The 23136-nt window shown below is 36.6% G+C and overlaps 1 protein-coding gene across 9 annotated transcripts in view; it reads right to left on the reverse strand.

Moving 5' to 3' along the window:
- The window catches only part of LOC140154973 (endothelin-converting enzyme 1-like), a 237286-nt gene that overhangs the window by 136335 nt on the left and 77815 nt on the right, over positions 1-23136 (reverse strand). For 3 of the 9 annotated variants that reach the window (XM_072177697.1, XM_072177690.1, XM_072177670.1), the window contains exon 3: positions 10355-10483. The exons of the other annotated variants lie outside the window; for them this stretch is intronic. In XM_072177697.1, the coding sequence (XP_072033798.1) occupies positions 10355-10372 (18 nt within the window). In that variant the 5' untranslated portion in view covers positions 10373-10483. The remainder of the gene's footprint in view (positions 1-10354; positions 10484-23136) is intronic. 9 annotated transcript variants of the gene reach the window in all.

Genomic DNA, 23136 nt, shown 5'->3' on the forward strand with positions numbered 1-23136 from the left:
ATGATTTGTTGACTGGCACAAATTACTCATGGGGCTAATATTGTCACATACAATTTGAACAAGTAGAAATCACACAATAACAGGAGGAAATGTTCAGTAGTTTTTTGTGATTTGGTTCATTACATCTGTATGTGATCAACCCAAACTGAAATGAGTGGTTTAAGTCATTTTAAAGGTCAGTGACCCAATCGACAGCCTCATCCTTCCCCCATTTTTCTCATTGTTGATCGGAGTTTTTGGTATCACATACAGGGTGAGTCAAAAAAAGTGCAATAGAGCAAAGAATCGATTTTATGCAAGAACCAAGTCAAACTTTCCCATTATTGAAATTTTGTATAAATGCCACACTCAAAAGTCACCTTCTGTGAAAATATGAAGTGAATCGCGACTGCCGTTTAATTTTTATAAGTCCTTTTGCTGCGATACCCAATTTTATTATTTGTCCTCGAGATACCATGTGTTTTGAATGAGAGCAAACAATGCACGGTAAAGGCATTAGCTCTGAAACTGACATCATCTTAAAAAAGGTTGATTTTTGCGTTATTTTAATTTCTTTTTTCTGTTCAAACAAACTTTCTAACATTACTTTAAGTCCTTGATACCTCACTTGATTCCAACTCCAGTTTTTTTAATCCCAATATGTCCAACTTACTGGATATTTTGTAATTTACTCCACTTCAATTTGCGCGCATTTCATTTTGACATTTGAAACAACCCGCCTACAAATGTGTATGTTTTTGATTGAGAATAAACATCTTTAAAGTAAATGTAAAATGAAAATAACAACAAATAATGTTTCTTTTCCTTAAAAAAGACCACGGGCAATAACACTTTGGGTGCTCCGTTTAATTTCAATGCCAATGAGGTTAAGAAAATGTCAGTTGTTCCAAATCTACCTTACACAGAGTGCGCTGACATTCAAATTTTAGATGTCTCTTGGACAAACATTAAAACTGGGTATCGCTATAAAATGTGTCATAAAAACAAAACGGTAAATGCTAATTCCTTTATTTCTTCACACAAGGTTGCTGATGAATATATCATATATAAAATATTTTCAAACTTAAAAGTTCAACTCGGTTCTTTAATAAAAATGGATTCTTTTCTCTATTGCACTTTTTTTGACTCACCCTGTAATACTAATAGACATATTTTTCTCATTACCATCCTGAAATTTGATCCAAATCGATGTCTTTCCGAAGAAATCATGGAAAAAATGCCAATTTGTGGTAAGTGTTAGTAGGTTGGTGAAGGTTGTATCAAGTGTTAGTGAAACTTTACATATCCTAAACCAACAGGGTTAACCGCAACTTAACTCCCTTTACAGCCACCCCCCCCACACATTAATAACTGACAATGACTCCTGATGCGCTACAATGACTTCTGCGCGCGTGTGCGTGTACACGCTAAGCGTTATGGCAACGCACACGCATATGCGATGCCGTCGCGCTTCTGTGATTGGTAGCACTTGTTGTCGGCACGAATGATAAATTCGCCTGGTCGATTTTTTTTGTAGGGTAGGTAATAACAATAGTTAAAACTGGTAAATATTTAACAGCGTTTTATGACATAAAATACCACTTGAAAATGCCATTTTGATTTGTTCAAAATATCAGATACGACGGTAATGAATGACAATAATAACTTTGCACCATCTATTTTGAGGTCATTGTGAGAAATTGTTGGGGTTTGTTTTGGGCCTCGATTTCACGCAATGACCTCAAAATAGATGGTGCAAAGTTATTATTGTCTAATTAATCCCTTAATCTAGACAATGAAAATTGATTTTCTTTAGTTGAATGACCATGACTACTCCAACACCCTTCTTCATTTCACTTATACCGATTCCTACATTGCTAAAAACAATGAAGTACAAAACAATTTCAGGGGCTTCAATCAATTGATTTCAATCAATTGATTTCAATCAATTTATTTTTATCCATTCATCATGCAACAATATACAATGATTTACAATGAAAATAGAAAAATATGAATATATTTTATATACAATATAAAATGAGAAAAGCAATTATTTTTATGAAAAACGTTAATGAGCAAGATGATTGCAATGCAGAGCGTGAGGTGCAGTGCTTGAGATGTTGCACATGCACCCCAGGGTTTTCTGAAAAATCATGACAAATCAGTCTATTTTGGGCAAATTTCAGCCACTATCAGCTCCCCTCCCCCCCTCCTCCGGGCAGGTCTTTTTCAACATACAACCCATTTTGTTTGACTTTGTCACATATTTGCAGGGGATCAAGGTGTACCATGATCTATGATTGTACTTCAAGGGGAAATAATTGCAAAGTGTACCCTATGGTCACAACAGTATCTTGTAACTAATTGGTAGCTTACAGCAAAGCTTATGCTTACTGTGCCATATGTATGGCCAGGGATATCCTGGTATGGCTATAGCTCTCCTTTTATTTTTTGGCAAAAATGTACAAAATATTTTACTGATATAAAAAACCGTCATGTTCATAGTAAAGAATTCAAACAAATCGCAGTTTCATTTGTCTTGTGGATCTTGAGTTAAAACAAAAAAGCCATATTGTAATGGTAAACGTACATTTATTGTAAGAGCTGCAAACTTATGGAATAATTTACCACCTTCAATCCTTCATTTCATGTGAACCTTGAAAATCTGTCATTGCATAAATTCAAGACAAGCATCATTGCTTCTGAATTATAATCATTTATTATATTATTGTATGTATTGTTACATTTATTATATTGTTTATGTACTTAATATGTATTTATATTCTGTAAATCTTGTAAATATATCATTTTACTTTATGCATGAGGGCCTGCTTGATGGAAAGCCACTGAAGTAGTTTTTAAAAAACCCTCAATAAAGATTTGACAAATCAAATCAAAAATATAACATTAGCTGAGGAGAACGCCAGTAAGTTTTGTCAAAATTGTAATTCTTACATGATTGCAACTAGACTAAGATTACGCTAATGTAAAACTTAACTAACATTAAACTAACATACCCTGCAGAAATCATGCCTCTAAGATGCTGTATCCATTGTTTATAATAAACGATGTGTCCCGTCGTTTAATTCATATGATCACAATTTTATTTGAACATATACGTGATATGTCTACTGGATGATCACAACACATCAACAGGACTGACCTCAGTCAAGATCGAAGGAGTGACACTCAATATACACCACAAAAACAATGCGTATGTCACACGCATTGTTTTTGTGGTGTATTTTGAGTTTTTCTTATTCCTCCTTCCACCTCCTTGCCATAATGTTGCTGCCATCATCATCATCGTCGTCACATAATGACATGATCACTGACACTAATTAAAAGTTCACTAGAAGTACCTTTTGTCATAATAATCATTCATCATCAATTTGACTACATACCACCCTCACGTAAAACCGCTATTTGAAGAAACTTATCTTTTGAAACACATTTTTGTGAGCTAATTATTTTATTTTCTCCTTTGAAAGGACTTTCATTATCTTCTCCTCCTCTCTGCATCCTTTGTCATCACACTCCTCCTCCTTACCCTTAACCTATTCACTTCTAAAAGCAAGTTACAATTTTTAACCTTTGTCAATATCTTTGAGTGTATGTGTGCCTGGAGGCAGACTATGGCAAATTATTTTACTTATAAGCCATTATTCAGGAAACACAGATATGTACCAGTAATAAAACCCCCTTGATATCTCTGTGATAAGGGGATCAAATCTTCCTTCATCCAATTCCTAAGTGACCTTATCAAACTCCTAAATCAAATCAGATATAAAATGTCACTTGTAATGAAGAAATTGAAAGAGTAATAACCATCATTTAGCAAAAGGTTAAGGGTCACATGGGTTCTCATAAACCCTCAACAATTCAGCTACTTAGCCTTTCAACTGATGATTTTCATAATGGGCATTGAACATGATAAATGGGTTGACATGGGACTTTTGGGTGACAAATCAACAGCGTATCATATATTTCAATATATTAAATTTAATATGTCTATCGGTGTCTTCATGTCAGCTTCCTTTCTGAATTACCCCTTCCTTTATAGCTAAGTAAGCTATACATACAGTGGTAACTTTGATACCAATATTATCCCAAAAAATCCATAGAAAACACATAAACTTCATCATAAAGTTGTAACTTTGTCCAACATGCAAATACCAAGAATGATGCTTTGAATAGGAGGATAGGTCAGGGGGTACTTCATGATTGAAGGTTTTTGGGGATGTGCCACAGATTTGGGTTTCAGTATATCGATGGGTGGGTTTAAGTTCAGTGGAGACTTTGACCCCCCTCCCATCCTGGTGGAAAGGTACTATAATCCCAGGGGGTCACTCCCATTGTGGCCTCTATACACCATCCCCGATAATAAAAATGCTTAAAAAGGGTAGCTTTTCGTGGGTAGGCACAATGCGTGTATCGTGTTTAGGGTGTCAAAAACATGAAAAAAGGGTAGCAAAATTGAAATGTGCTAATATGTGGAAAGGGAATGTAAATTGGACAGATTGAGAGATATAAAAGGGGAAATGATCTTCAAAAAGTATGTGATTTAAAATATCGCAGTTGCACAATTTTCCGTTCGGCTCATGTGAGCCATGCAAGGAATAAAATCCCAGTTTAGGTTGTGAAAACAGGCATGTGTTACCTGTTTAGGGTATCGTTTTAGCCAAAGGTTAAATCCTTGTTTAGGGTAATTTTCAAAAGTAGATTATTGCTCCCCCCCCCCCGGACTATAAATCATCAAGATGAAGGGTCTAGCCATTTGCAGCAGGACAAAGACAGGAGATAATCCTCACACATGCATCATCCCTATGTGACTTGAGAACAGGGCTGTACATGTATAATACCAAGATGAAAAGTGGTGCACCATAATAAGCAGCGTTCGAAATTTTGGTTGTCCGGTTGCCCGGGACAACTAAAAAAGTCGCCGGACAACCATAAAATACTGATTCGGTTGTCCGCCGGACAACCATAAATCTAGCCAAAAGTCACATTTGTAGGCCTACGGACAACCAAAAACTTAGACGGACAACCAGAAATTGTAATCTGGTTGTCCGTGGGACAACCATTTATTTTTCCTAAATTCGAACACTGATAATAAGCTTGCTTTAAATCTGCAGAGCATGTAAAGAAATTGAGAATCCTAATTGGAAAAAAAAAAAAGCATAAGTAACATTTTAATAGTTTGTAAAAATTCCATTATCACTAGGAATTGATGAAAATGCAAACAAAATATTGTTAAATTCATTTGATGAGACAACCATATAAACATCTCTGAATATCCTGAATGCATGAATAGCTATGAATAATGCATCACACCCTTCTGGTTCTCTATAAAAGGTAATCATGCCAATATTTTCAAAGCTAACTGAGGCCTGACAAAAAGCAGATGATTTAGCATAAATTGCCCTCTATAGTATTTAAACTATTGATATGAAGACCTCATTAACCTATTTTGATTGTGATGATTCAAAACAAACCCTACTCATTGCTTTTTTATGCATGCACAAAATGCAGCTCCATTTTGTTATTCTGGTTACATTCACACATTTAGTATTCATTCTCTTGCATTCGCTGCCTTACTCACACATTAAAATGCTTTCAAATAAGGACAAGGAAACATTTGTGATGCTAAAATTCAGTAGCTACATTCGATACTGCCATCCAAATTGAACTATACATTCTTTAAAATGGTCTATGACTGATTTGATTGTATTCCTAGTAACAATATTTTCCCAGCTAGAAATCAAGTCAATTTTGACCCAATTCAAGATAAAATTTACACTATGCACAGGCAGTGTTGCCAAAACTTTTCAGCACCAAGGCGCGGCGCATTGACTCGCCAGGACGCGGTAAAGGATTCTTAAGTAGCCCAATTTTTAAGCTTCCATTTAGCGCCCAATACCGGATATTTGGGCGGATTTACCCGAATTTAGAACGCAAAACATCCAATTGGGCGGAAAAGCACTTGACTTTAAAACTTTAAAAGCGGCAAGTGATCGCCAAGTAGCCCAATTGTGCGCCTAAGGCGCGGCGTTGGCATCACTGTGCACAGGCCCGAAACCAGGATTTATTGGGGGGAGGGGCTGATTTTGAAAAAGTGGACATTTTTTCAAAATGTGGACCTTTTTTGACCAAAAAGGTATAAAAAACCCTGTTTTGATGATTTTAATTTTTGATGATGATTATTATACAAGGACAATAAAGCTACAAGAAATCATCAAAGGCATGCAGCCCACATTGGTGCATTATAAATGGATCGCATCGCCAATACTGCTTGGTATACATGATGGCATGTTGTGTATACATAATGAACTGCTTCACCTGTCCTGGCATAGACAAATGTTCAGTCCCTTTCTGTTTACTGTAGACCAATAGTGGCAATACAATTTTGGTGGTATTCATCTTTCACAATTTTGAACAGTTTACAGCTTCTTTTTTCAGGGTTTCAAGCAGCTGTGCATTAAAGTTTATAGATAAAAAAACGTTGCCAGGCTTTTAAAATCGCTGTTCTGAAATTAACTGTGAAAACATTAAAATTAAAACCTTGCAAAATTTGCGGCTATACAGTTCCTCCATCATCAGCCTACATGTCAAATTGGGCTATGTTTGTGGACACCTGCTGTAAGCTTAAACCTTTAATAATAGTCCGCACTAATGTTTTTGAAAACAAGCTCTAGTCTTCCCATCTCAAGTTCGCATGAACATAACAGAACCCATGGCGCTGCTCATGCTATTTGTAATGAAGAAATTAAGATGAAGCATTTCATGTTACCGATTGAGAAAAAGAAAACTGTAAAATGACCTTTTAATTTTATTAGAGTGAAGCAATCCATCTCCTTAAATAATGGTATTGATTACTGATTAGTGCTTGTTTTTACTTTCAATTGAAATTATTTTTTGCCAAACACTGGTTACAGTACCAGAAATTCTACTAGAGTCATTTCTGTTACAGTACCTAAAACATTATTCAGTGACTGAAAAAGTAACATAGGGCCTAAATCCCAGATTCAAGCTGAGAAATAAGACAGTAACAAACCATGTTTTGTGCTCAATGGCAAGCTATTTATGAAGCCCATAGGCTAAACTTTGTAAAGACCTATCCAGGTTGCTATCACAAATTATTAGCAAAATATACCACATACATGTATTCATGGAAAATTACTGATCTGACTTTCAAATATGACTTTTTGTGACCATACATTTTTATTTATTTATTTTTATTTGAATTTTCATTATACAGGGTATAACCCTTCAGTGCAAGGAACTGCTATTCTAGGGACCATTTATTCCTTTTTAAAGTTCTTTTAAAATCATACAAACAGAAATAAAGGCCTAACATTTAAAATTTGAAATAGTCATTAGTTCATGAGGGGATCAGGTTGATTACCATACACCACAAGCCAGTAAGCTCATTTCATCCCGTTTTTATTGAACATTTTCAAAACATCCTTGAAGTACATGTGTCTACTTGTTCAACATAATCGGCAAGAAAAATAAATCTGAAAAATTACTTCTAGGCCTATGTTCCTTTGGGTTAATCCTAAGTTTGCTTTTCCTATAAGGGAACAAACCAAAAATTTGATAACATCCTATAAACGAAAGTGCTTTTGTTAGGAAGCTGGCCCCCTCCCTCCCTCCCAGAAACATAAGTGGAAATTGACAATTCCGACCCTAAAGATCAACTTTGACCGATATTTTAACTTGTTGCTTACAAATGTGATAGAACTTTATGCCCCTCCCCGAAGGATTTTCATTCATAGGACGTCATCGAACTTTTGGTTTGTTCCCTAATCACTGCTAATCCTACTTGCTTTTTTTTTCAATCAAGCCAGATACACTCCCTATCATTATGCATTTGCCTTAATATCACTACTTGTACCAGAAAAATATGTGACCCATATCAGATCAAAACCGACCACTTTGCGGCTAGCTTCATTTTCAGATAACAATGAAAGAAGATGAGAAAATATAAAGAAAATAAAAAGAAATTTGAGCTTGTTTTGCCTCATAAAACATTTTTACTGTATCTGATTTCAACAAGTTATGTGTCATTTTAAAGCTAAAATATAGTAGTTTATCCTAGTGATTAAATCTCCATTTTCATTTCTGAGCCAAGTGGTTGGTTTTGATGTGATGGGTCAAATATACACTAAAATTAGCACTGGAACCTGTATAATGCAGTGTGAGTGCCAAAACAAACACAAACATTTTTTTTACCAAAGTTGGCCTATTTGAATCTAGAGCAAGCAAACAAATATGTTTAGAGTTTCACTGATGTCATGGGAGAAATCATCCTGGAGCCAAGAAGCTATAATATAGCTCTAGTCTTACCATGTTCAGAATATTGACTTTAATATATCCATACAATGAATGTTACCCCTAATGTTTTCAACTTCTTAAGATACACATTTTAAATGTCCCGATGATGCTTAAATTTAGACAAAAGTTATTTTGACGAGTCAGATAGATCTTTAGAGCAATTTAGGCTGCTTAATTTGAATAGGCTAAAATTGAGTTGAAGTGTGATTTGACATTTTAAGCAACATTTTTGATGCGATCACCCGTCATGATCAGCTGTGTTTACTTCTGAACATTGCTTCTACGGTGTCATGCTTCATCTATTTCTACTACATTCTACAGCTTTGGACTCTAGCCTTGAATGTGAAGCTATTGGTGAGCAATTTCAAAGTTAGGCTTCTCGAGCAACCTGTGGTATAAACTTGGTGTTACCACCGACACTGGAAATTTAATCAAGAGTTTGAAATAGCACATTATCTGCAGATTTAGTCAGAATCATCTCAGGATATGGACCATATGGTAGCCTGTTTGAAAGTGTGCTCTTAAATGACCCAATGTGTGGGTCATATGTGACATTATTTTTGGCTAATCTTAGTTCTTACTTCAATTTTTTCAAAGGCAAAAACAAATGTTCCTTCTGTCATCACATCATTGCTTCTAGTTTCCTGGTTTATCATGATTTACCTGTCTTACAATACATAGGGGCCTACTAGCAACATAAACATGCCACCATTGTAAGTCTAGCATATATAATTTGCTAACCCAATTAATTTCAAACCAGATAGATTACCAAAATGCTTAAAATGCCTGAACATTACGAAAACGTAGGCCTGAAATGTTATATCTTTATACGTCCACCCAATAATTATTTACACAATAAACATCAAGTCAAACATTTTCAAGCTATTTAATATTAAACTTATAAGAATCATCCTACACACCATTCAGGAGAAATCTTCACACAGTTCACAGGCTATGCTCATATTTGTAGATAGTGAAGGAGACTACTTCACTACACAGACCCTAAAAAGCCCAGCTAGAAAGATCTTTGAGCTGTGTTCACTATCTATTTCAGCTATTACACAAAGTATATGAATATCCTATAACAATGCTCTCTTTGTTTTAGCTACGTTACCTTTTCAGAGTCTGAGTTGAGCAGCAACTTAGCTTGCAACACCATTGTTTTGTTGCTGCCAAACTCAGACTCTGAAAAGGAAACTTTTTAGCCAATGTCAAATTTATAAAATCCAATATACTGCATCACAGCAGCTCTGTTGATAAGATTAGTTTGAACAAATTGGTTGTGTTCAACGATGTTTTATTTGATATAAAATTATATACTTTTATGCGAAGCGTCAGTATATAATTTTATATCAAATAAAACATCGTTGAACGCAGCCAATTTGTTCAAACTTCTCTTTAGTTTAACCATGCGATGTTACGTGGGAATCTTAACTTTTATCAGCTCTGTTGTTGTTGTTTGTTTGTTTTTTGTATTGTTGTTTTCCTTTTTTACTCTTTGTCAAACCAACTATATGATTGGCTATCCTCCTCCTCACATAACAGCAGAGCCAGAACTGAAATAAATGCCATTCAGTTGTTAAACAAAAAGATATTAAGCTAAAAAATAGACACATATGTCTCACTATCCTAAGAAAAATAATACATCTTAGGCGACGAAAAGAAAAACCTATTTTACGGGCGGACAGACTTTTCAAGTATGTTCGATCCATCAGGATTTTTTCCTGTAGGCTAAAATGACCCTAACATACATCCAAAAGCTTGAAACATCTTGCAAAAAATTGATATTAATCGCAAACATATTTTGAAAATGTTCTGAATTTTTTCACACATTTTCAGTCTCAATCAATTCATTTTGGCTAAAAAAAACCCAACTGATTTTACATGGTTTTAGCAAAATTACTAAAAAAATTATCCCAAAACGCAAATTCTAGGTCTGTTGGGCCCGTAAAACATGGTGTTTTTTCCTGTTGCCATCATATCAAATATATGCCCCGGCCTACAATGGTAGTTAAACTGATGATTGTAACTCACTCACCTCTTCGTAAGTACTCATGATGGATGCTGTCAAATAGTTACTTCTCTAATGGATGTCATAAATGGAATGGTGTACACAATTGCCACAAATGATTTCTCTGTTCCATAACAATCAAAACAGCTGTATATCCTATAATGAGAAAAGGATGACTACCCTTTACAACTGACTTGACTCACATCAAAATTCTGTTGGCCCGTATGACATCCAGTGAGGAAGAAATTAAATAACAATTAACAGATAAATTTCCTGACTTCAACAGATAAATGGTGTCTGGTATCCTCTCACAACATATCATCACCTCAGTAACATAATATAATAGTAGGAAACACAATGTGTGCCAATATCAAGAATCCCTGATCTGATCCAAAAGTTTTCTGCATGCACCTCCTGATATGATGCAAATATCTTCCACCACACACAGTTAATCAAAGTCAATGCATGTAAGTAATAAAGTCATCATGTTCATGGTCTAAATCATGTTCCGTGACACTGTCATCACTTATATTCCCACATCCGAATACACAATGCAATGTGTACAGGACATCCACAATGATATTATCATCTGTGAGACTGAATGCACTCTACACAATACTCTTGTGGTATGGGTTTGACTTGGTATGACGGTATCTATCCAACTGTGAGGGATGCTGTCTAGTTGTAAAAGAGCACGCTGAGTTCATTTACTCATTTCAAAAGTCAATTTACTTTCTGCTTCCACTAGTTCCAAGAAAGTTTTTTATAGACCAGTTTTTAAACAGAAACAGACACCATAGATACAAATTCAGAAATTAGCAGAGGTAAAATTAAAACACACTACCATTAATATGGATTTCCTTGCATCACACACCAGTGTGCTGGTAGAGTGTTTGACCGGCTGAGCTGAGTGATGCCAATTCTACACCTGTGTCAGGATCTGTTATTGCTTGAGCTCCAGACAAGTTTCCTAAGCATGCTAAGCAGCCACACATTAAGGCATACCCTTCTGTTACCAATAACACAGCTGATTGTGTGCTACCGTGTATGCTAATGCCACACTACGATTGAAATCTTACTCTTACAAAATTTTCCCTGCTACACCCTACAATAACACTAATTGGTTTGTCCAGCATGAATGATCTACTTTTCATAATACTGAAATTTACCTTGACAAAAGAAGAGTGGGTGGAAAAAATGCCCATTACAGAATTATATTCATTCATTTGTACTGAAATTGTGCAACAAGCATGAACTGAGATTTGTTCCAAGATAAATATTGGTAAACTGTTACCTTTTAGGGCAAGTCAATTGGGTGTTTCTATCAAATAAATAATCAAATTTGTTGATTTGATTCATTTCATGGTTTAATACCCTTTATGCCATTGAAATCAATTGATATTAACACTTAACTTCGCAATTGATACACAAAACTTTGCAAGAAAATTTGACAACTGCAGTACAGTCAGTTTTGCTATAATGCAATTCCATGCTGAAACATCTAGGCCCTGGTGTTAAATTTTCCTGAAGAGCAGCAGTATTTTTATTATATGCATGCAATTTACAAAAGTGCAATTTATACAGTTTTTCTTGGTATTTTAAGTGCTTTGTAATTTAAGATTAAGGAAATTTTATTTTTCAATATTTGTATATTTTTTTATAACTTTGTATTTTAATATGTAAAGAGGGCCCCAGTGGAAAGCAGTGCTTTGTTCACTGATCTGGGCTACCCTCTATAAAGATGCCGTTAATAAAAATAATAATAAATAAATTATCATTGAGCTTTTTTAAAAGTAATGTTCAGGCTGAGAATAGAACTTTCAAAAGTTTCTGGTTGAACTATTTATATACCTTTGTTACATTATTGGAGAATGGCAGCTTTGGTCCTAAGTTTACAGAATAATTGCCCTACATGTAGCATAGACATATTGTGGGATTGATCAGTCGCATAGTCATGACTTTATCACAGAGAGGGGGGAAAGAGGGGCAATGCAACTTTCAAGGGGGCAAAATTTGATGAAAATTGTCAAAAATGGGCCCGCAAAAGTACAAAACAGGTCTACAAATCATAAATATTGAGCGGCCAGCATCCCAAAGGAGGGGCAAGATATGGGGGGGGGGGAAGACTTCTCATAGGGGCAGCTTACCCCTTGACCCACTTGGCTATAATGCTACTGCATGGGATAGATTAGCAGTCACCTCTGTAAAACTTAGGTGACTATGCTGAGATGAAATGTGAATTTGTAACTCAAAATTTTTTTTTTCGGGGAGGGGAACATTTCAGAAAAATGTTACCAGAGATCAATTTTTCATCGTTAAAAAGTCCAAAAGATCAAATAGTATAACAGGATGTACTTGTTGGCTGCTACATGTGTCACTATTTACATACTAGTCACATGGTTAAGAAAACTACAGTGAACATCCCTAAACCATGTGATTTGAGATGGTTTTTATTCCTATAGCTATTTTTTGTAAAAAGAGACTGTTTACAAGGCAACAAGTACATCCACATGATCCATATTTTTGAAAACAAATTTAAATATTTGAAAATTTTTTGCACTAAAAACAACAGCTATAGTATGTGCCTAGCAACAAGACACAGAATGCAAACATCTCATCAAAATATTCTATGAAATCCTCTGCCGGCTCAAACCAAAACCAGACCATGCTTATCATGCATAATGCGATGCCCCATGACTAGACTCAGACAAAGTCAAATCTGTAACTATGACTGGAATCTGCCTCTGGTTAGGGAAGTACAAGCAGCAATGACAAGTTACTAACAAAATACTCTAGACCTTGATCAAGTCTTCACATGGTAGATTTTAGTCGTGTTCTATATTCGAAAACCAGAACATGTGGCAATGATAAAAATACTGAAATACTACTACTCACACTACAGATACTTCATACTTGAAGATTCAAATTACAGATTATGATTATAACGAGTCTGGGTACAATCATGTAACTATTCCAATGTTGTAACAATCGTGCAACAATTCAATGCATAACATTTGAGATGTAGTTGTAGAGTGATTGAAGAAGAAGATATGATGGATAATGTCTAATGTGACAGCTGGTTGTTGATTGTAATGTGGTTGATGGAAACATGGTCAATGTATGCATGTGTTCAGTGTCAACAGAACATTTTCTATGTGTTATTATAGTGTGTTTGAAACATCCCATATTCATAATTTCATGAATATAAGCAATGCACAAAAGCCAATCAAACTTATTTATTTGCCGAAATGAGAACACGATGCACAGTTACTAATAAACAACAGTGGACCTCCTAGGCGAAATGTCAACCGTGCTAGCATGGTCAACCATGGTCAACCATGGTCAAAACATGGTTGACCATGGTTAACTATGGTCAGCGATGATCAGCCATGGTGGCTTGACCATGGTCAACCATGGTTGCCATGGTCACCATGGTATACCATGGTCGACCATGCTTTAGCATGGCCGAGCATGGTCAGCCATGGTCTTCACCTCACTTGACCATGGTTGACCATGGTCACTTTTAAGTATACCATGGTCAACCATGCTTTATCATGGGTGAGCATGGTCAGCCATGTTCATCACCTCACTTGACCATGGTTGACCATGGTCACTTCAAGTATACCATGGTCAATCATGCTTTAGCATGGGTGAGCATGGTCAGCCATGGTCATCACCTCACCTGACCATGGTCACTTCAAGTATACCATGGTCAACCATGCTTTAGCATGTGTGAGCATGGTCAGCCATGGTCATCACCTCACCTGACCATGGTTGACCATGGTTACTTCAAGTATACCATGGTCAACCATGCTTTAGCATGGCTGAGCATGGTCAGCCATGGTCATCACCTCACCTGACCATGGTTGACCATGGTCACTTTTAAGTATACCATGGTCGACCATGCTTTAGCATGGCTGAGCATTGTCAGCCATGGTCATCACCTCACCTGACCATGGTTGACTCTGGGTAGTGAATGAGAAAAAGCGCCCTCTGTTGTTATTAATCGTATTTAATGCGTATTTACAACGTTGTGAATAAATATTTGACACCATAGAATATAAAAACTAGTAATTTGATAAGTTAAAATAAGATTTGTAACAGAATAAATCTAAATAATATGATTATGCAGTTTATTCATGGAATAAGTATAATAGAGCACGTAGTGCGATGGAATTGAAACTCCGTTCGTCGATGTGAGGCCAGGCGATCGTCACGCTTGCAACATGTGGACGTAGATGGCAGCAGCATTTTCCTTTAATTAGCATATTCGTGACGTCATGTTAAAGTAAGTCTCCACAGCACTACGCATATTTTTTACGTAGCTTTTAGTACTATCGTCAGAGAGTTGATATTCTTGAGAGGGCACTCTATTCACGTGGTTTCTTTTCCAACGCTAAAAGATCACGAATTTTGGTGGTTTGCAAATGAAAAGTGTCCGCACTATCGATTGATTATGTAACTGTTATGAATAATGTATTAGGTTTTCAATGCAATCGCCTCGACCCATCAATACATATTATCTGTATTTATCAAAGTACTTGGAATAGCAATCTGGTGAGTTCACTGAACTACGCCTTAATACTCATGGCGTTTTAATGGCGTTTAATGGCGCTAATCCTCTCCATACACAGATGAACAAATACAATAGGAGAAGGTCAACACATATGACCTCCTATATGACATGTTATATGAGATGTACAACAACCTGAATATCATAAAGATCAGTGTTCGTTTGTGCATATGAACTGCATATTTACAATACTAAATATTAGTCGTTATATATTATGCCAAATATTGGTATTATGACAACACGGTATATGCATTGTATATAAAACAACTAATAGATCCTGCTATCATGGCGTCAGGTCATTGGTTCATCATATCCCGTATGTTTCTTAAAATTCATTCATATTTGAGACAAATTTCTGTGCCCATTTTATAGGCGTACAGGTGGATCCGGTTTTTTGGTCATTTTCATTTCTTTTTGATGAAAGAATTAAGGTTTTCCACTGCACGGAGGCCACTATGTGATACTAATTTAATGCTATATTTATAAATTGAATACGTGTTCCCGATTGGCTCTATAGCGATTTCACAGAAAAGGTATTCGGACTCTAGCTGAGAGCGTAGTAGCCTAAGTCATGGACTCCAAGAAAGGCTCTCCATACACAAATGAACAAACACAAAGGAAGGTAGTCTCCTCCGTGACCAGCTTGATTTCGATGGAGCGAAAACAAATTGGCTGCAGAGGAGACGGGTAATTTTGCCATGCAAATGAGGTGAGTGTCATCCCCCTGCTATCGTGGTGGCAGCAGCATTTTTCTTTACTTTTCCAAAATGGCCCCGCCCGGGAGACGCCATTGGACGCCATGTTAGTGCAGGGTAATACACAGGGAAAGCCGACGCTGTCGCCACCTTTTTGTATTGCGCTAGCATATGAGTTGCAACGGCCTGGTTTATTCCGTTAAATATTTACCCCATAATTTCCCTCATTCTTCAGGCCCTGCCCTCTATCGGGTGCTAATTTAAAGTTTAAGCTTGATTGCTATTGTTTCTTTCTATTGTTTCTTCCTTGATTGCTATTGTTTCTTAACCATGGTCAAACATGCAAATTTTTGACCATGGTTGACCATGGTCACTTTAGATAGACCATGGTTGACCATAGTCTCTGGCCGTGGTGCCATTTTTCAAAAACATGGTTGACCATGGTCAGAAACATGGTAGACCATGGTCAAAAACATGGTTGACCATGGTCAAAACCCTGGTTGTTGAACTATGGTTGACAATGGTTCAACCATGGTCAAACATGCTAAGTTTTTTTCCGTTAAATATTTACCCCATAATTTCCCTCATTCTTCAGGCCCTGCCCTCTATCGGGTGCTAATTTAAAGTTTAAGCTTGATTGCTATTGTTTCTTTCTATTGTTTCTTCCTTGATTGCTATTGTTTCTTAACCATGGACAAACATGCACATTTTTGACCATGGTTGACCATGGTCACTTTAGATAGACCATGGTTGACCATGGTCTCTGGCCGTGGTGCCATTTTTCAAAAGCATGGTTGACCATGGTTTGACCATGGTCAAAACCCATGGTTGAACCATGGTTGACCATGGCTAACCATAGTTCAACCATGCCTTTTTCGCATAGGCTCCGCAAAACATTAGTAGCCTCAGAGTGCGTATTTTACACGAATGAAAAATTTATGTGCACGCAATTCTCGCATTTCACAATACGATGCACCTCCAGCGGGCGCTGGGTCAAGGCCAAAATACGCAGTGCATCATGGGAAAATGAGTCGACATCCAAAGCCTTGTAGTGTCATGAGTGTGTAGGTCTACATGTCATTGTTCGTAGATTGTAAGTACAACTTAAGTAATATCAGTAAGCCTTCAATTGAGGGCGCCCTAAATGAAAGAGGTCTTAATAAACGGCTGTGATGTGAAGCATTGCATCCATCTTGATGACTCTGGTAGCAAACCTGCGCTGATTTTCACAGGCTTTAGATGAAGGGCTTTGAACACTCCCCATAATGCGCTTTTGTTCTGAATTATTGAAGCAGTTGATTTGAATTGTACTAGCCTCATGTACATTCATGTTGGGTCACAAATCATTTATTTTACCACTGAATCTGAAACCAATGTTTTCAATACAAATATTGAAATAAATTTATTGTGTTTACCTTATCTGTAAAACAATCCAGAACTAATATTTTCAGTACAAATATTTAGAACAAAATGATCTACTATCAATGGAAATGTCAGTACAGGTGGAATAGTCTCTGTGATAATTTAGAAATTTGAATGTAATGTAAATGGCATAGCGTGTTTTTATAAGCTTGTATTTTACAGACCAAAATTTAAAATCCACAGCAACCAATTTTGATCTGTAGATAGTACAGATCAATGCATGCAGCATTTGCTTTCTTAAAATAAAAATAAATAAATAAATGTAGATATTTATATAGCGCTTTATGCCATAAACAGCCTCAAAGCACTTTACATTTATTTTGCCGTCATTAGAATATGTTGGAACCACGTTTGCTGCCTAGTGGCGCAGAGTTCATCAGTACAACGACTGTGACTACCACTAACAGCTTCCCATTGCACTTGGGTGGGGTGAGGCAAGTGAGGCAATGCGCCTTGCCCAAGGGTGCAGCACGGTGGTGGGATGGGGACTCGAACCCACGCATGTCGAGCAAGCTCTCAGATTATGAGTCCAAGGGCGTAACCACTGAGCCACCATGTCCTCAATCCAGAAGTAAACCTTGAAGGAAGAAACAGACAAATGTGACCCGTTCCAGAAGCAAGTTCTAAGAAAAAGAAAAACCATGTTTGAAAAATATAAAGTAAAACTTTAGCAAAATTTATCATACTTTGAACTTCAAAACTATACTTTCAATTGTCATAAGCAAGGTATAATTAAAATCAATTTTAGCCTCTTTCTATAAATTAGTAAATCGCACTTTCTTGACAAATATATTATATCACTGGAATGGGTCACAATTGATGTGTTCTTTTCAATACTTTAAATGCCAGGCAGGGTTGAATCTACTCTATATATCAATTGAAATTCCAAGCTCACGCCCTTTACAGAATAGATAGGGTGATAGATTGCTTAGTTTAACACAGCATATTTCAATTTCTTTGATCCTTTATGGTTTTTCATTCAAATCCATTTTGTTGACCTTGTTACGTTCTTCCATTTGTACTAATCAGCTTCTAATAATCAATTTTGAAAACAGTTTTGACAGATTTGTTATTCTTTTCAATTTTATTAAATGCTACAAATAGAAAACTAATTTCAGTCTTCAATCAACAAACTTGCAATTTACTAGGATTTAGAGGACTTTCACAAACTTGGCCAAGCATACAACAGACCAATTACAGTGGCATACCTGTGGGAGGTTTTGGGGTTAAAAGTGCACTCACCCCAACTTCCCCACTCTAACCCCACCCCTCAGGTTTCTGTAAAATCATGCCAAATAAAAACTACAGCTCATCAAAATGCCCTTGACAAAATCACATAGGCACTAATAATATTTTTGTTTGTCTTCCCAAGATGTGTAGACACAAAGCACTGGCTTAGGAAAATTTACATGGGGGAGGGGCTAAAAGTTGAAACAATTTGGTGGGCTACCCTGGGGGTGCCTGGGGGTTCATTATAATTTTTTTAACTTCACCTACGATTATGGGGGGGGGGTGCTGTCAGGTATTCTAGACCTCTCCCCCCTCCCGTTCTCCTAAGGCTATGCAAAAATAAATGGTCCAGTCCAACAAGTAATTTACAACTTCATTTAAATATAGCATGGTAATCTTTCAACCTAACAATGTTCAATGGTGGGATTCAAACCAATTACACCGGCGTGTCCAGGATCTTTTCCTGCGGGGGGCTCAGCCCCTCTTTCAGATTTATGTGGGGGGCTTGATGGCTAAAATCGCCAAAAAACGGCTGATTTTACATGATTTTTAACAAAGTGCGGGGGGCTTCAGCACCCAAAGCTCCCCCCCTGGACACGCCACTGAATTATTTTTTAGACCAGTATTTCAAATCACTACAACCCAGTCCACCTCATTAAGAGAGTGCAAAATCACACACTTTCAAGCATCATCAAAAGTCAAAGCACTATTTTGGTTCAATTCTAGGGTCTGTGTTCAAATAGGTCTGTAATCTAGTTCTTGATAATGGGTAAATACACAGCTGATGTAGGTAAATAGGCAGGATGACAGCCAAGTGGATACATGGGTCTGTAATGTGATCAGACAAGTTAAATTGGGAAACCAAGTTCAAACAACTTTAAAATTCCCCAACCCTTTTAATTTTAAAGACCAGTATTTGAAATACTGGTCTTTAAAAATAACTATGTATTTCCCGACATCAGGCATGACATTTGGTTGCATATGGTTTTAAGACATGGCAATATAAATCAAGCCCAAAAAGCAGACAAATAACAATATTTTGTCATGCTTTCTCTATGAAACAAGACATGACACAATCATATGACACAATCATATGACACAATCATATGCAAAATGCTAATAAGTATTCATCATAGAACTAGTTTCTGTTTGTTTTATTTTTATAGTATATGTATTCACTGAAAAGTCTGAAAACTGTTTTTGTAAAATCAACACTGGTGATATCTGAAACAACTCCATATTTCCTCTTCACTAACAAAACATAAGCTAAAGCATCAAAGCCCATTACCTGGTGAAGCTGCAAAACACCAACCAATTAACCTAGATGCACACCAATAACTGATATTGTAGACTAAATATTCTGCTTTTGTACGTTATTAGGCTATTCCAACTGAAATCCATACACCCCCTATATGACCTTAATCTGTCACACAGGAGTGTGTATTTCAAATAGGGTTACATGAATGGGTGACTCCATTTGAAATCTTCACCCCTCTGCATGGGAGATTAAGGTCATATGGCTTCCATAGGGGGTGTATGGATTTCAACTGTAATAGCCCAATATCTCCACTCACCTTTCCATGAGCTGAGTTTATTCCAATGTGTAGACCTGATTGACGGTGTAGCTAGATGACACCTGGGTTTGTATTTATTGTATTTGATTGTGATAAATAAAACTGAAAGAGGAGCATCCACTCCACGCTCCTTACCTCCCTCCGGTAGTATTCACCTGCTCATCCAATGAAGATGCCGATATATTATTTAGGTATAGAGATTTATTTTGCAGTGTTTCTTGCGACTATTTGACATCACAGTTGCTATGGAAATCAGTTAGCCCACGCTATGTTAATCAAGTACCTGTTCCTACAAATATCTATATTGTGTTGAACCTAATTAGTATCCCTCCCCTAATTAGTGCCCCCTCTTAATTTTTTTTTATTTGCATATGTTTCAGCACCCCTTCCTTCAAAGCATTCTGGCATGATTGATGACAAATGAATCGCACTAGCAAAAGAATAGACATAAAATTGAAAAACAATGACAGTTTCATTCTATGGGTATTATCTTTGTTTTGCACGGAAAATGTCTAGTTTGAGCTTCAAAATATGGCACTGACTTATTAAGTGCGCCCTTCAGATGACCCAAGGCAGGTTCTAATTAGGTTGAAAGAAATACTCATTAAGACTGTTGCTGACAGTTCACCTGAAATACAGCTTTTTTAAAATTGAAATTCTAGTTATTTAAGTTTTCTGACATTTTGGTGTATAAATAGATCAATCAATTTGCTCACAGGTTTTCATTATCTGCTTTTCAAGTGGAAATGATGAAAGCTAAAGACGCAGATGGTGATGGAGAGTGTGAGGAAGATTGAAAGAAAGAGATTGTGTGTTAGGCTATATGTGTGCAGGGGTGTGTGTATTGTGTGCTTTTCAAAACACCCCCACACAAGGACACACATACATGACATGAGAAAACTAAGTTATAAACACTAATCCTTACCCTAACTCTAAACCTGAACCTATAACTTAAGCCTTATGAACCCCGACTCTAATCCAAATTATGTCCCTTATGCTAGCATAACCCTATCTCTGCCACTAATCCTGTAAATGCTAACCCTAACCTTATCCCTAATCCTAACCTAAAATGTCCTAGACCCTAAACTTGAACCCTTTTCGGACTAATGACCTTTCAGACTAATGGGTTGTTTCCCTTATTTTTGCCTGTATCTAAACTTCACAACTTCTACCTTCCAGATTGGTCGGGTTAGAATGATCTTATTCTGCACAAACAACATGAATGACTAACTATCACAAATAATTTGCACAGTAAATGCATTTGAAAATGTCACCATTTCTTACATACATGTCTTATGGCGACTACATTCCTGTGTATTGCGTTCTTCTAGGGATTATTTTCAAATACCTGTCTTGAGAGAAATGTCACACAGTAGCCCTGTCTAAGGCGATTAGAGTCCTATATCACAGAGATGTAATAGAACCCCATCTCCCATGAGCCTGTTCCTATAAAACAATGCTGCAATATATTGGCCAATTTAAGCATTAGCTGTAAGGCTTCACCCAGATGCTACTTGTCAGTATCATATTGATAGCTATAGAGAATCGGATTCTTTCTAGTTAGCTGGTATAGGAGTATTAAAATGTGATGTCAGGAAAAATTGGTGCAGTTGACAGAATATGGATGGGCATGCAATGTTCTCTCCATCATGGTTTGTTACATCTATGCATCTACGCCTACCCATTTCACCTCTGTCAAAGCATAGACAGCAGAACACCCTCTTGACATCCAGGACATAAAACACCCTCTTGACATTGTACAGGAACTTGCAGTTCCAGTACATTTTCTCCATATCAAAAATGTAAAGTTGCTTTTTCATTTGTAATTATGATTGAAAGTTGTGAACTTTTGTTTCACACTGAACAGTTATTTAATACTTAATGGTGTTTTGGGGGATTTCCCCTTGAGTGCAACAGTAATTAAGTGTCCCCTTTAATCGGCCTTCAGCCTTCATATCAGAGGGCGCAAGATGAAATGGCCAAAAACAACCGATGCGATGAAGTGAACTAGCCGACAGAGAGAATGGTCTACACCTGTAAAATGCACACATGTATAATTTTGCAAATTAACAGTCAAGAAACAAACCATACCTCCCAAAATCAACTCATGTTGAATAGGATAAATCCCTAGACCAGACAGACAGACATAAACATCTCACACCAGTCTCACACAACATCAAAATTACCTGACAGCCTGTCACACCCACACTCCACCTAACAAGGAAATTGATATGATCAATGTTGTTTTAAAAACCATACTGAGCTATACACTGCTATCTACTGAAGATAGCACATGTAATTTCAATTTCTATAGCAATATATGGGAATTACTCTATATTAAAACATAAAAACAACAGCTCATAGATTATCATTCTAATTAATAGTAATGATAAACATAACAAGACACTTTATATAATGCACAAAATGCCCAAACAGCCTCTAATCGCAAGATACATAAAAATAATAATTAAAAATATTACGCTGGTGGACCAGCCCCAAAGCACAATCAATAGAGAGTTACAAAAAAGCATAAAAATAAATTACTAAAGATTAACATGATGTGAACGATGTAAACACAATTTTAAAATTACATTCATTTAAAAGTCAGACAGTGAAGTGAATTAGACAGACATGGCCTTGGGGTAACAATATTAAATTTTGAGCTGATATGGCAGATTTTAAAATTACGATTTTTAATTTTGAATGCTTCATCAGCACTGACAGAGTGTACTCATTATTAATGAATAATGAGGATTAGTAATTGACTTCTTCAAAACAAGATGCATTACAGCCAACATAAAAACGTCTAGTATTGTTTTTGAAATGGCTCAAAGCTATTTTTCAGCTGACATGTTTATTATCTATAGCATCACAATGCCATTGATGTTTTTCTTTCTATCCTCAGTCATATAATGCTGCATTATTTTACTTTTTTATGTCAAGCAACTAGGCATTAAAAGCCGAAATCTGGGAGATAATGCTAACAAAAAGTCAGCCAGGCACAAATGAAACTGACTGACAAGACTGTCACACACTCATACCCGTACCAATCCCCCACACCCCCCCTACTCACCCTCTTAAAAGCGGCAGTAGCCAAAATGGAATCCTAAACGGCATCAACACTATATGCTTAAAATCCTGCCCTTTTTCTATGTTTTTATCAACGATGATGCATAGCACTTTTATATTCTAGTGCCCCCACCCCTGGTTTATACTTCCCTGGTTGTACAATGATTAGGTACATGCAGGGTTACACCCACTATTTGGTAGCCCAATTAGACTTTGAATTATTGAACTTGAAAATGGCGCCACTAT

The sequence above is a fragment of the Amphiura filiformis genome, chromosome 1 (assembly GCF_039555335.1).
Source record: "Amphiura filiformis chromosome 1, Afil_fr2py, whole genome shotgun sequence".
Lineage (NCBI taxonomy): Eukaryota > Metazoa > Echinodermata > Ophiuroidea > Amphilepidida > Amphiuridae > Amphiura > Amphiura filiformis.